This window comes from Nyctereutes procyonoides, unplaced genomic scaffold (genome assembly GCF_905146905.1).
Source record: "Nyctereutes procyonoides isolate TBG_1078 unplaced genomic scaffold, NYPRO_anot_genome, whole genome shotgun sequence".
Lineage (NCBI taxonomy): Eukaryota > Metazoa > Chordata > Mammalia > Carnivora > Canidae > Nyctereutes > Nyctereutes procyonoides.
In genome coordinates, this window is record NW_026575126.1 from 64,836,473 (window position 1) to 64,852,204 (window position 15,732).

The 15,732-nt window shown below is 46.6% G+C and overlaps 1 protein-coding gene across 1 annotated transcript in view; it reads left to right on the forward strand.

Moving 5' to 3' along the window:
- SDK1 (sidekick cell adhesion molecule 1) overlaps positions 1-15,732 on the forward strand; it is a gene marked incomplete at its 5' end in the record, with an annotated part of 892,328 nt that overhangs the window by 775,836 nt on the left and 100,760 nt on the right. Inside the window, 5 exons of the mRNA XM_055340442.1 lie at positions 729-879; positions 1,481-1,718; positions 8,767-8,882; positions 9,880-10,069; positions 11,851-11,949. Coding sequence (XP_055196417.1) covers positions 729-879; positions 1,481-1,718; positions 8,767-8,882; positions 9,880-10,069; positions 11,851-11,949 — 794 coding nt within the window. The remainder of the gene's footprint in view (positions 1-728; positions 880-1,480; positions 1,719-8,766; positions 8,883-9,879; positions 10,070-11,850; positions 11,950-15,732) is intronic.

Here is a 15,732-nt window from a genome sequence, read left to right on the forward strand (position 1 = left end):
GGCTTCAGGCTTACCACATGAAGCTGGTACCAGCTATATTATTGCTTTGAAGATCAGAAACTGTGACTAGAGACCCCTGTCCCTGTCTTCTTCCAGCCTCTGTGGTAAACAGGCGTGTGTGCTCAGGGCACATTTGTGTAGAAGTTCACTCCAAGAAATTGTACATATAAAGAAGAGAGAGCTGAGAACATTCATCAAGGCTCTAAAGCACATCCACCCCACCTCATTTTATAGGGAAGGAGATGATTGGCCTCAGGTCTCAGCTACCAATGGGGTCCAAGTCCCAGGGTGTGGACTCTGGGGCCAGGGCTCATCCCCTAGGTGCAGGCACCTGTGCTCATTGAAACACCACTAGACTATCAAGGCTGTCATTTGGCCCCTCGACAGCTAATCCCCTGACCCTACCCTAAACATGAATCAGCTGATGGCATCTGATGACACAGATTTCTGGCCATGTAACCCATCCCATTATGCTTCACTTGGGAATTTAAAATCTTTGCACTGGAACAAATTTATTGTTCTTGGGAGGCTTTGAGGCCAAAGGGCCAAATATGCAATTTGCATTTTTAATGAAACCAAGTGGAAAGAAGGTATCCTTGAGCAACAGCCTTCATGACACAGATGGACACACAGCCTCACCTTCTGAGAAGGTTATGGGTTTTTGTTCCATCCATCTCTCCACATTGTCTTTTCCTGCAGAATAACCATGCCCATGGTTCTCCCTCTAGATTTCGAATGAGGCAGGTGAACATTGTCGGTTCCAGCCCCGTCAGCCAATCATCCCGGGTCATCCAGACACTGCAGGCGCCCCCTGACGTGGCTCCCACCAGTGTCACTGTGAGAACAGCCAGCGAGACCAGCCTACGGCTCCGCTGGGTGGTGAGTTGGGGGCTGGGAGTGGGCTGCAGGGATGGTCGCCTTGAGTGTTCATGGTGTGCATGTAAAGCCAGAGTTTAGTGTCTTGTTAGTCATGGCTTTGTCCGAGGCAAAGCTTATCTCTTCGTTAAACCCAAAAGTATTGCATTTTACAGTTGCTGTTGGGTCACAGACCAGCCCAGGAGATCTTGTTAATTAGGAGCATTACTCACAGGCTTCTTGGTACTGAGGAATATTCTTTGGGGGAGGGAAGCCAGCAGTGCCCCAGGTTGGACCTATAAGTCCTTAAGCTAGGTCAACATGGAGGCAATACTCAATGTTTGTAGGAGAGCCAGCCTGATATTTATTCAGAACATTTCCCCCACAAAATTAAGCCAAAATGTATTAAAAGAAATTACGTCCAGCCCAAGTTACTGACAGGATTTCATTTAATTAACAGAAGAAAAGTTCCAGGGAGAAATGTAGTAAAAGTTCTATGAATATCCCCCCTGCCCCCGGAAATATTTTCTGCGGGATTGGCCTCCTAAGACAGGGTCGCACTGGAGGACCTCGACAGGTGGCGGTTCGGAGACGCCCACTCACCACGGCTATTGTTTGCTTCCAGCCCCTGCCCGATTCCCAGTACAACGGGAACCCCGAGTCAGTGGGCTACAGGATTAAGTACTGGCGCCCCGACCTCCAGGCTCCGTCACTCACACAAGTCATCAACGACCGGCTGGAGAGGGAGTTCACCATCGAGGGGCTGGAGGAGTGGACGGAGTACGAGCTCCAGATGCAGGCATTCAACGCCATCGGGGCCGGGCCCTGGAGCGCGGCAGTGCGGGGCCGCACGCGGGAGTCAGGTGAGCTGGAGGTTCTTCCCGCCCCAGAGGCTCAGCCCCAACCTGTGTCTCCCCAGAGACGGAGCTCCGTGTCCCCCGGTCCTCACATTGCATCTCATTGGCTCTGCCCCCACCCCCAGTCTATGCTGACACTTTCCTAACCCAGTAATTAGATCGATCTCGATGGTAGTTTCAATAAAACGTCATTGGAGTCCACACCACTAATTTGAAATTAATCATGGATGTTACGGGGTGTGTGGGGGGAGCTGGACTCTTGGTATTATCTTTTAAATTAGGTGTAATTTTCACTATCAGTGATAATAAGCAAGAGTTTATTTTCTTTTTTTTTTTAAAACTTTATTTGAGAGAGTGTTTGTGAGCAGAGGGGAGAGGCAGAGGAGAGGGAGAAGTAGACTCCTCTGCTGAGCAGGGAGCCCGACGTGGGACTCAATTCCAGGACCCTGAGATCACAACCTGAGCCAAAGGCAGATATTTCACCAACTGAGCCACCCAGACGCCCCAAGTATATAGAGATTCTAAGGATGTCTTAATAACACAAGGCCCTCAGGACCTCCTCTTGACAAAGTAGCGTGTGGGATGTGTTAAGATAGTCTCACCTGCACTAACAAATAGCCCCTCAAAGGTTCAGTTGCTTTAACACAATAGAGGTTCATTTCTCACTCATCACCGAGGAAGACAGGTGTTCCTGTTCAGTGGTGGCTCTCTTCTTTGTGATACAAGGACCCAGGCTGTGCTATGCCACAGGCCTAATCCTCATCTGTGCCCAGCTACCCAAGGAAGAAGAAAGAGCAAAGAGCAGGCACGCCTGACCCCTAAAACCTGTCCAGCAATGGCACCCTCCCCTGTGCACAGAGCCCCAGGCTCAGGGTTGCTGCTGGTTGCCAGGGAGGAAAGGAGACTCAGGAGTCTCTGCTGACCTGCCGGCCTTTGCGTGCTGACCTGTGGTTTGGAGGACCCTCGTTAGCCTGGTTTGAGTTTGTGGAGTGACAGAGAGGGCTGGTGTCACGTTTAAGACACACCGTGACACAGACCAGCTCTTTCCACCTGGTCTGAAATGGCAGGGTTCTCTCCTGAAAAGAAGGAAATGTACCATACACGCCTCTTCCAAGAGGACTGATATTTAAAGAGGGGTTTGCTGGAGCAGCTGGGGCTGCCTCAGATGCCTTCCTGGCTTTCTTTCAGGCTGTAGATTTTATTACATTAGGAACAAAAGATTGAGGCACCACGCTCAGCTTGTGGCTATGTGATCACTTGGATTTCTAAAAAGCTCTATTCAGTCTCTGAGTCTTTGTGACAAAGAAGAGGACTTGAAACATTCTGAGAGGACTGTTCTAACCCCAGTGATAGGCAGACAGACTGAGAAAATACTTTTTAAAAAAATCTTTGCTGTGACTAACTAGAAAATTATAGACAGAATATAATTTTTTGAGATTTAGAATTTATTGATGTCCTCATTAGAAAAACAGAGAAAGTCCGCAGATGTCAGAGGCACAAAGGGACTCAAGCGGTAGGTACTGAGCTGGTGCTGTCGCTGCCTTGGGGGGTGGGCACGGGTGCATCCATCCCAGGAGTTTCAGGACTTGGGACATGGTGCCCACCCAGGAACTGGAGGATCTGCCACAAGTCTACACAAGGAGGGGAGTTAGAATCAGAGCCTTTGCATGTAGACAAAGCTCCTGAATGCTGTGCCCCCTTTGAAAGGGGAGATTGAAAATCTCTGCCAGGATAGTTTATCTGTGTCCACCTAGCCACCTGAACTCTAAATAGGAAAAAAAAAAAAAAGGTAACTCTAAGTCCTGTGCCCAAATCAGGTTTGGGTTCTGAATTTACTCTGTCTGGTTCAGGAACTCCTAGAAAAGAAATTAATGTAAAACATGATTTCAGACACCAAAAAGCACAAACAACAAAAGAAAAATTTAGACTTACTAACATGAAAACCTTTGTGCTTCAATGCATACCATAAAGTAAAAAAACAAAAACAAAAAAAAAAAACAGTCCTCCAGTCATAGAAGATACGTGCAAATCATTCATCTGATAAGGGACTGGTATCAAAGATGTATATAAAAAAAAACTCTTACAACTCTACAGTGAAAATATAACCCAATTAAAAACTGGACAAAGGGGGGCAACTGGGTGGCTCAGTAGTTGAGCACCTGCCTTCAGCTCAGGACAATCCCAGGGTCTTGGGATCAAGACCCACATCAGGCTCCCTACAGGGAGCCTGCTTCTCCCTCTGCCTATGCCTCTGCCTCTCTCTGTGTGTCTCTCATGAATAAATAAATAAAATCTTAATTAAAAAAATGAAAACTGGACAAAGGATCTGAACAGACATGGCTCCAAAGAAGACATACAAATGGTCAGTTAAGCACATGAAAGGATCCTTAATCAACATTATTCACTGCCAGGAAAATGAAAATCAAACCACAATGTGATATTAGTTCAATCCCCAAGGTGGTTAACATAAAATTGAAAAAGCTGGACAATAACAGTGTTAATTGTTATTAAAATAAGTATGGTTCAGAGATTGTGTACTTCATATATCATTGGAGGGCCTTGAGGAGCATCCTCACTGACCAGAAAATATTACCCCAGGGGAAACAGTGACCCACTCCTCCTGAAATATTATATATTATACCCCAATAAATCATTTCACTGTCCTCCAAAAACAAAACAAAAAAAATTTTTAATGACAAAAAAAAGATAAAAGAAATAGAAAGAAACACGGTTTAAGGCCAGATGTTCTGTGTAACCAAAGAAGGAAACATCTCTGGAGAGAGATCACCACAGCCACATTGTTCCAAATAAAGATCAACTTTTGAAAGATGAGGACACAATTTTCAAACACACAAGGAGATACTTTGCCATGACTAAGAATCATGAGAGGGAAGGAAATAGGGCCCTGATTACTTTAAAATACATACTAGTATGAAAGAGAATATGTAATGAGTATATTTAAAATTATTAAAGACTTTAAGTTGTAGCATGAGTAAGTTCTAAGTAATATTATAGTGATCATAATAGCATAGTGATCATAGTTAATACTACTGTATTATGTACTTGAAAGTTGCTAAGAGAGTAGATCTTACATGTTCTCAGAAAGGAACAATAATTTTGTGATTGTTAGAGGCATTAGCTAATGTTACGGTGGTAGTCTCTTTGCAATACATAAGTGTCTCAAATCAACACACTGTAACATTAATCTTACAAAATCCTGTGTATCAATTATATCACAATAGAGCTGGAATAAATGTAAAATAAGACTGTAGTCTTAAATTATGAAAAGAAAACATTAAAACTTTAGGTAAAGATTAAGATGCTAATTTTAAAATGCTTTTTAAGAAAAACATATAGGACACAGCCACTGAAAATAAAACACTATGATTAGGTGAAAAGCAATTTAGAAACTGCTAAAGAGAGAATTACCAAACTGGAAGCTAGATATGAGTAAGTAACTTAAAATACAGCACAAAGACACAGAGACTGAAAACATGGTAGAGAAGCTAAAAGACATAAAGAATAGAATAAGAAGGTCCTCCTTATACCTAATAAGACTCAGAGAAGAAGGAAGGAGGAAAGGAGAATAAGAAAATATGGGAGATAATAGCTGAGAAGTTTCAGAATTGATGACTGAAGAAAAGTGAATCCTGAGCAGAATAAATAAAATAAATCTACACCAAAATGCATTATGTTGCAACTGTAAAGCATGGGAACCAAAGAGAAAATCTTAAAAACACTTGGTGTGAAGACATCTTATATCCAGAAGGCAAGACAATTTGAAGTGGACTTCTCAAGATCAATGGAGGCTAGAAGACAATGGAGCAATGGAATCGTAATGGAATAAGAATAATCTTGAAGAAGCTAAGAGGAAATAACTGCTAACCTCAAGTTTTACACTTGGCTAAATCACTTTTCAAGGATTTTGTTCAGAAAACTGTAAACTTTAAATGACACATAAGGATGAACAAAATAATAAAAATAGAAAATAATACTGTTTTGTTAAGTTTCCAAAGAATACTCCTATAAAACAAAGTAAACCAATGGCAAAATGCTGAGATGAGACTGTATTTTTGAAAAAAATCTTTGCTGCTGCCACAAAGCTCCCTTTACAGTGGTCAGGAGAATGCTAAGGAGATCACTCTATGCATAAACTCACTCCAGATTCTTTCTTCTAGTCCTCTTCTCCTCAGACAATCTTGCATCATCTCCTACCCAATAACTCTAAGGCAAAGGTAAATTCAGACAAATTGTAGGTTTACCTTTCCTTCATGCAGTCGTGACTCCTTTAATTCACAGTTGATTTGAGGTAGCAGTGTATTGCTCATTTTTTTAAGATAAAATAAGCGTATGTGTGAGCGATGTCCTCGTGACTGCCATGGTGGGAGCCCCTAGCCGGGCAGGAAGAGCATGAATGAGCCCTGTGGAAGCCACCACCAGAAGACACTAGGGACACATAGAGGCGTGGGTGGCAAGCACACTTCCCTTAGAGGGCTGAGTAAACTTAAAATTATAAAAATATTCTTTTTTATGACACTTAGCTTCTCAGATAAATTAATAGTGTTTTATTGAATGGCAAACCAAATGAATGATTCTTGACTGACATATTTGGGGAGAAAAAGTGTATCTACCAGGTGGGGGCTGACCAGCATTCTCTCTCTCTCTGAAAGTATGAGGAAGACCCCTGAACCCTAATGCAAACAGACACAAACAGGTGACTTTTCTGTTCTGGGGACATGCTGGTTGCCTCCACTGGAAGCCAGTCTAATGCCCGAGTCCTGAAGATGGTCATGTGGTAAGTAGCAGAGGACAGGACCACTGCTGGGGTGTGGAGGCCGGAGGTCACCCTGTCTTAGGGTTAGCATCCCAGGCCTTTGCCTCTATGACTCCCCTCTCTGGGGACCAGAAAGTGCCCTGCCTCACCTCGGGCTCATGTCCCCTCAGCAGATCCCTATCTGCGGCAACCACTGACTGTGGTGGTGACCTGGCCGTGCTTCCAGAAAAGGTAACAGGTGAGTCCTGACACTTTTTTCCTAAAGACAGTATTGGTCTCCTGCGGCAGCCATAACAAAGCAGGCCAGACCGGGGCAGCTTAAAACAAAGATTTATTCTCTCACCATCTGAAGGCCAAAAGTTGGACACCAAGGTGTTGGCAGGGTCATGCTCCTTTGCCTACTCCAGTATGGCCTCATCTTAACTAATGACATCTGCAGTGACCCTAGTTCCAAATAAGGTCACATTCTGACCTACTAGTAGTTGGGACTTCAGTTTATGAAGGCTAGGAAGCAGCGGACACAATTCAACCCAACCCATAACGAAGACCAAATCATATCAGTGAAGAAAATCCGGAATCAAATGTTGGAGGGCAGCATTATTGTGCAAACCCTGTCATTTTATGTGTTCAGAGTAAATGACTGACCTAGCTACGACCAGTCACTTTGCTCAAGGAGGGAGCACTCGTGTGAATAAATGAATGAATGAAATGAGTGGGTCTGTGGATGGAGGGTGGAGAGAGCCCCCATGAGCGAAGTGTTCCTGCTTCTGAAGTGTGCTCGTGCACTACCTCCCCCTAGTCTGTGGAGCCCTGGTGGGCCTGCGGAGTGGACACTGAGGGTGCAGGGTGCTCGGTAGCCTTTTGCTCCCCCTCCTTCCGTAGAGCAAGGAGATCATAGTGTTGTTGTCTCACTGTCTTCGAACAGAGCCGCTGATCACCTGCTCATTACAGAGCCTAGTGATGGGTACCAGGATGGGGGAGGGAGAAATGGGCTCCAGGACGTGTGGGCTCTGCTTGACTGTTTCTCAGATGGCACAATCAAGGCACAGAGGAATTGAGCAGCTTCCCCAGGTCACACGGCTCAGGAGTCTTGTGGAGTCTGAGTTTGCTGCAAAGCCCATGAGCTTGTCGCTTCCCTGTGAACACCTCATGACCTCCTGGCTTCTGCCACTTATTAGTGATGTGGGCAGGCCACGTGCCTTCTCAGAGCCCCCTTTTCCCCCTTTGCAGAGTGATCCCTCCCACGGGCTTGTCCTGATGGTTGAGTAAAATACCAAATCCTATCCCATATTACTCGCCATGAAACGCAGTGAACCTGAAGTGTTTCTCCTCCTTTTTGACCACGGAGGCCCTGCAGGATGATAGGTGGCACCACAGCCAGCAGCTGCCTTTTGCTCGGGGCATCACCTGTCTTTACCAGGGGACTCTGGATCGATCTTTTCCATCTGCATAAAGTTTAAATGGGCTCACAAGCAAATTATCAAAGCAAATTATCAAAGCAAATTGAGATTATTTCGACTATAAAGCCTTTTAAAGCTTAACTCTTTACACACATTCTATCTGGACCATTGCAAATGCATATGACAAATTAATGTAGGTTCAGTGACATCCATACACAGAAGAGATAAAAACATCATCTTACGTGTACATGGGTCAAGAGGTCCACAGCTCGCCTCCACGGGCCCACCTCGTTGTAAAAAAAAGCACTCACTGGAATGGGATGTATGGAGCGTCCTCCAGCCTTGGTATCTCCATCTGCAGAATGGGGCTAATCACCTTGCCTCGCTGGGCTATTGTGGCTATTAGATGCGAGTGTGGATCTGAAGACCTCTAGCACAGGATGCACGCTTGGGACCAAGGAAACCTTCCCTCTCCTCCCCTTCATGATGACACCTCCTCTCTCCTACACCCCCAGCCCCCTGTCAGAATACTGCATTTACAGATGTCACTCAACTGGTGTCTGGGAGTGAGAATTTCCCATCTGAGATAAAAGTCTGTAGCTCCCAAAAGTTAATATAAAAACAGACCAAGCACATTTCCTTGCTGGGTGGATTCAGGTAAAATTGAGCTCCTAAATACTCAGGATTTGTGGAATTTGTCGCTAATATGAAAAAGATTTACATTTCTGTTATACCTCCACAGGCTTAATCTGATCACTCCAAAACGCTCAGAATTCATTGCTCTTTCAAAGATAACTTGATTGTTTGAGTGAACAGTGGACCTTTATTTCTAGAAACCTTTGGACTTTGGCTACCAATCTTTTTTGTTCATCCTTTGCAGTTCCTTCAGCGGCCCCTGAAAACGTGTCTGCAGAGGCTGTCAGCTCCACCCAGATTTTACTGACGTGGGCTTCAGTGCCCGAACAGGACCAGAACGGGCTCATACTGGGCTACAAGGTATGTGTGCATGGCTGCACAGGTGCTACCACATGTCACTCCCTTGAACCAGCGCACTTGCATGGTCTTACAGACCTCCCGCACCAGCCCAAGTTGTGATTTGCACATCTTGTGACTTCTCTAAACTTCATTACCATCTGGGGCTGAGGCCTGGGTCTAACCTCCCAAGCAAGGCACCGATAGGAGCCAGTGACTTAAATTGGCCTCGGCCTCTTGGCCTGTAAAATGGGAGTGATCATGGTAGCTAGCTCCGAGGTTTGTCTGAGAAGGAAAGGGGATTTTAGTTTGTAAGCTGCGTTCTGAGGCTAGAACGTGCTGGGTCGGTGTTCTCACCTCCCTGCACGTCTCCCTGCCTCTCTGGGAGCCCTTGCACGTCTCCAGTCTATTTTTTTTAAAGGTCTTATTTATTTATCCATGAAAGCCACAGAGAGAGAGACAGAGACAGAGACATAGGCAGAGAGAGAAGCAGGCTTCCTGCAGGGAGCCCAATGTGGGACTCATCACAACCTGAGCCAAAAACAGACACTCAACCACTGAGCCACCCAAGGTCCAGTCTGACCTGCACTCACCCACTTGTGTTTTTGTTCAGGTGGATTAAAGCAGTTCTCCTGAAGCAGAAGCCCAACCTCCCAATAAGCTGCGAACCCTGAGTGGGGCGCTAGCTCCTTCTGTAGGAAGCAAAATGTCTTTGTTCATAACTGAGTCCTGGCTTTGGTGTCTGCAGTTGGTGTGGCTACTGCTATGTGCTCAGATCTTGTAAATTATGGCTCAGGGGCCGCTCCCCTAGCTGGGGGCTGGGTTTCTCTTCTGGGGTCTGTCTTCCCCACAAAATACCAGCGTATGGAAACAAGATCCCTAAGCCTTAAACACAGCTGTTCTGGGGGAGAAACCGCAGTTGGCTGGTGCTAGCCTTGTGGTTGAAAGCCCCCATGACCACCGAGGCCGCTCCTGGCATGCTGCAGAGTCATGACCGTGGCCTTGTGTCCTGATGCTCCAGGTTCTGTTCCGGGCCAAAGATCTGGACCCCGAGCCCCGCAGTCATGTTGTGCGAGGGAACCACTCACAGTCGGCACTGCTGGCAGGTCTTCGGAAGTTTGTGCTGTATGAGCTCCAGGTACTGGCATTCACCCGCATCGGGAACGGAGTCCCCAGCTCTCCCCTCATCCTGGAGCGGACCAAGGATGACGGTACGGTGACGGTGTACTTGGATAACCCAAAAAATCTGGATGGTTGGCATTTTTAATTTAATTTACAAACCACTCCCCCACTTTATTTCAGTGGAGGAAAACAAAACAGAATTGTTTTTCAGCCACTGAGTGTTTATATGGCCAATTTCAGCCTGGAGTGAATTTTTACAGCCTAATTATGAACCTATGAGATTTTCAGCCATAACTCTGCAAGAGGCAGTGCTATAAAGGCCCGGTTGGCTGGGGCCATAAAACCTACGGCCGCTCCTGTTGGTGGTGTCTGCACAAATCTGGCTAAGAACCCCCCTCCCCGCCTGGGTGCCTCGATTCTCATTGTGCCACCCGGTCCCATCGTTTGCAGGCCAAAAGGTCCATAGGAGTTCCCGCATGGAGTACAGTGTGTTCCATGGGCCCCCGGAGTGCCCCGCACCCCTGTTTCCAGGCCAGAATAACAAGTACATCTTGATGGCTCTGTTTTTATGGAAGTCTAAATCATCCGCAAATATGTTTTTCCACTTTGCAGATGTCAAACACTTAAAGGTTATCTCTTTTACATTTTTATTGTTACACTGACTGTAGCAAATATCTTGGAAGGGAGGTGTATTCTGGGGGAAATAACTGCTCTCCCTGCCCCCCCCCCAAACCCACCTTAGGGATCAGAAGCTTCTCGCAGAAGTGGAAAAACTATCGATTTCCTTACACGTGTCCAGTGAAGTCATTAAATCAGCCTCCACGGGGCTCTGGCTGCTGAGCGGGAACTGTTCTCCAGGGAACGTTCTCCAGGAACCGTTCTCCGTGTTCTACTGGGAGACGACCCTAGTGCCGGGCTTCATTCGAGGAGAGGAAAGAGCTCTGCACACTTCCTGTTAGTCCTTTCCTGGATGCAGGGCCTCGGAGTGGGGGTGGGGGGCTGAGGTCTGAAGGGGCAGTGACCTCAAGGTTGTTTGCAAAACTATGCAAAGCCATGGCAGCCCAGGTTACACAAACTGAAAGTATAAGGGGCCTTAAACCTTGGTCATTCACAAGTGTTTCGTCCTAAAGTAGAGGCTGGAAGTCACAGATTTTCCTTCTTCTCCCATGGTGCAATTATAGGCATCTTTTCTTAGGGTAATGCAGATGATCAGCCTCGGGACAGCACAGGGAAAGGATGCCACTTGAGGCTGATGTCAACATTCACATATTTGTGCAAATCTGTCCTGGCATGCAAGCCTCTTACCAAATGCAAGGGTCACAGATTTATTTAAACACAAGGCTTAAATTTTGAAATACTGTTCTCAACTTAATAGCCAGAGGCAGAATTCAACAGCCTCTACATGACTGTGACACACATCATTTCATCTCTGTATTCCATGTTCCCTACTCATTGCCTCTTATCTGGGAACCAGTCAGTTAAGTTCCAACAAGAAGCTCTGATTTATCTAACACCTGTTAGCAGGTGTCAAGCCCCAAAAAGAATTCAGCCCAGATTGGCAAGATCTTGGCCTTGGGCTTCACACACCTTGTACTCACAGGATTCCCAGCAGTTTGTGAGCACTCCTTCTGGAACTTGGACAGCAGATGAGATGGATTCAAAATGAGGTATTTTCTCAAAATCACTAAGGGGGCCACACAGCCAGCTAGATTCCAGAAGTCATTTGCAGCCTTGGAGTACCTCATCCGCGAACAGAGCCACCCATAGTAGTGAATGCTGGGCCAGCCCACAGAGTCCTATGTAACCTTGTCGTGTCCCCAAGTGATACAGTGGTGGCACCTGGATCACGGGTTTGCTCTACTTTCTCTAGCCCCAGGCCCACCAGTGAGGCTTGTGTTCCCAGAAGTGAGACTCACGTCCGTGCGGATCGTGTGGCAGCCGCCGGAGGAGCCCAATGGCATCATTCTGGGTAAGGAAGCGGTCGTGATTAAAGAGATCATAGCTCATAGGGAAATAGCAATTAGATTGATTTCATCTGTTTTTATGACATGTCAAAGAGGTTGGGAAAAAAAAAAAAACCTGCCTGCCACAGCCCAGCATTTTCTATGCTAAGAAGTGAGGACCCTCTACTATTTTGTGAGCTTTGTGCTGAAGTTTCTTTGCAGACTGAAATTGACATTTCGTTACCTCAGAATTTCTTCCATTTGTTCATGGTTCACAACAAAACCATCTGTAATTGGTCCTTCCTTCAGCTCCGAAATAACCAGGCTGTTTCTATGTGTATCCAGGAAACAGCAGGCTCATTTTTCACGGGAGCCAGAGACCTGGACTTAGCTCCCCAGAACCAGGAAGCATCCTCTGCTGCAGAGCCTTCACCTAATCTTTTTAAGAAGTTTCCAGAGTGCATTGTGTGCCCTGGGTCCCCGGGAAATTGTTTACTTTTAACATTTCACTTGGGGGGCCCCTCTGATAGCACTGATGAAAAGCCTTCATGTTTCATAGTTCCCCAAAGGTAGCAAGTTTTATTTTAAAAAACATCATCAGTTCCCTTTTATATTTAGCCTTTCACCATGACAAATTCAGGGCCACCTCACACCGTGTACATGGCGGGCAGTAAGGAGTGAATAAGATGGGCCTGTCCTCAGGATGCAAGTCACTCAGGTGCCATCCGGGAAAGGCACAGGTGCAACATGATAGGTGACATGATGGAGGCTTGTGAGATGCCCCACAAGCAGGTCCCCAGTTTGGACCAAAGGCAGGAGCTGGATTTTGCAGGGAGGTAGCCTCCCAAGTCCTGGAGGAAGGAAAGGGAAGAGGGACATCCACTCAGCCAGATGGAATGCCTTGTGCCTGTCTGAGTATAGGCAGATCCAAGCCTGGAGATGTGGGCCTGGCCAGGCTGGGGACTACTGGGGATGGCCAGCTACACCACACAGGCAGTGCCCAGAGGCCCAGATGTGTGAATCAGGCATCAAAAGGCCAGGGCACCAGGCACGGTATACTCTCCAGACCCAGGCCAGCCCTCCCATAGGATATTTCCCTAATCCAAACCTGCAGCAGACCCCCAAATGTGTTAGCTTGTGTGCTGGGTGGTTTACAGTAAGGTTATAAACCTGAGCTTATAGGTAGGCAGTAAAATTCACCACTTACACCTGTGCTTCTGACGTTAGGCTCCTAAGATTCGGTTTGAAAAAGGGTTTCATTTCATTAAAATATATATATAAAATATATTTTTTTCTTTATTTATTCATGAGAGACACATACACACACACACACACACAGAGAGAGAGAGAGAGAGAGAGAGAGAGAGGCAGAGAACACAGGCAGAGGGAGAAGCGGGCTCCATGCAGGAAGCCCGACATGGGACTCGATCCCAGGACTCCAGGATCCTGCCCTGGGCCGAAGGTGGTCTAAACTGCTAAGCCACCCGGGCTGCCCCCAAAATATATTTTTTTAAAAAGATCTGTCCTGAGGCCAGTAGGGAGTCACCCAAGGACTTTGAGCAGCACTGTGACATACTCAGGTTTGCTTTTTAGATAATAACTAAATAGGCAAACATTTTTTGAGTTCTTGTTTCATGAAGATGGGAAGACAGGGCCAGCGGTGTCCCTAAGTTGTCTACTCGCAAAGACTGTGGCCCTTCTTCATCTGACTTTTCCTGTGTGATTTCTGGGGTTGCTAGGTGGGGTATTTTGCATGAGTATGGTATTTCTGAATTGGGTGAGCTTCAGAACTGCAGGTTCTTGCTACTTTAAAATCACAATGAGCCACCGAAAGAAGCCGCTGCGGAAGTGTGATCCTGTCTGGTTGAGACGGGATCACAGACACCTGTTGGGCCCTGCACCTTGTGCTCCAGGCCTGGGGTGGGAGATGGTCTGCGTAGCACGTGGCTAGGCCAGAGGTTTCCTGGGGTCCCTCAGCACCATACTCCAGCTGCTGCCTCTTCTGGACAGAGCAGGGCTAAATATCTGATGATCCAGGAAGCATCACCAGCTTGCTGTGACACAGGAAACATTTCTGGAGCACAAAATGTGAATTCCAACCTGTCCCAGTACCTGGAGTCTCCAAGAAGTAAGGTCTCCCTGGCCTGCTGAGAAGGGAGCGCCCATCCCCACCCCAGGCCTGGTAGCTCCTGCTCCCACTGCTCCCTTCTCAGCCTCTGTCCTCTGCCTTCTGCCCCAGTACTGTGGCTGGTGCTCATTCTGTGCCCACCTCTGTGCTCACTGTAGCCATCTTGGGCTGATAGGAATCATTCTGACAGGAGGTCCCCACAGGAGATGGATGGGAGGCAAGTGAGCATTTCACATGTGTTTCTCTCTTACCATAGACAGATATGTGCTGATTTTGTAGCCATGGCTTTGAACTACTCATCCCGGGTCCTCCTTGCAAACATGGGGAGGTTCTGGCCTCAGCCAGTGCCAGCCCACTGTGCTTGCCTAGTCCTTTGTCCCTTCTGTGCCTTTAAAGTCACATTCAGTGGCATCTCTACCCACAAGCTCCCTCCACACCCATCCCTGCCTGGTGGTGCCAGCATCATCCCATGGGTCTCACTGTCCAAAGGTAAAATCTCATCACTTACTTTTAAGGGCATCTCTAATGTTTGTGCCTCTAATTGCAAAAAGCACCACAAACAGAGAATTCAGACCACAGTGGAATAGAATTTTGCATCATTTACACCTACAGCCATAGAAAGTCTGGTAATACCCAGGAGAGATGGGCTAGTGGGCAAACACACACACTCATATGCTCCCATTAGGAGTTTGAACCAGCACAACCATCCCGCAGAAGGATCTGGTGATGGCTGGGCGAGGTGAGCAGGCCTGCACTCTGCATGCCAGAGGCCCTTCCCGTCAGGTCTCAAACCTGGAGTTCTCTCACCTGTACCCAAGGAGAAGCGCACCAGGATGGTCCTGGCAGCATCACTTTGGATAACAGGGCAAACAAGGAGCTGGATATCTGCATGTCCAATCAGGCTACAAAAAGGTGTATCGTGGGCTCTTCACACAGCAGAAAACATAATAGCGGATAAAGTCAGGAACAAGATCTACATACATCAACATGAGTAAGCTTCACAAACATCCAATTGGGGGGAAAACAAGTTCCAGAGGAATATACACAGTGTGAGACTGCTCCTGTACACTTAACAACTCTATAAGCATTATTATCTGTCACTTCTGGGTCCGCGCATATAGTGAAAGTGTGAACTTGTGGACAGGAACTCAACCCGAATTGAGAAGGGAGGTTACCTCTGAGGAAGAGGATCCAGTGGGGCCACAGGACGGCTTCAACTTTGTCTCATCTTCTCTCTTATATGAAAAAAAAATCCAAAATCTCAAGATTTCTTCACTTGGTGCAATGAATATTTGGTATTTGATCTATATTATTCCTAGTATTTTCTGTATGTTTGAAAGATTTGTGATAAAAAAGGACTATCATAAAATAAAAATAACACATTCACTGTAAACTTCTAAAAAATAGAAAATTCAAACAAGTAACAGGATGACCCACAATTCCATCACCCCAAAATAACATTAATATGTTTTTTCTTCTAATCATTTTCCTAACGTTTTAATTATAAAATATATCCTACTGGGGATCCCTGGGTGGCGCAGCGGTTTGGCACCTGCCTTTGGCCCAGGGCGCGATCCTGGAGACCCAGGATCGAATCCCACGTTGGGCTCCCGGTGCATGGAGCCTGCTTCTCCCTCTGCCTGTGTCTCTGCCTCTCTCTCTCTCTCTCTCTGTCTCTCTC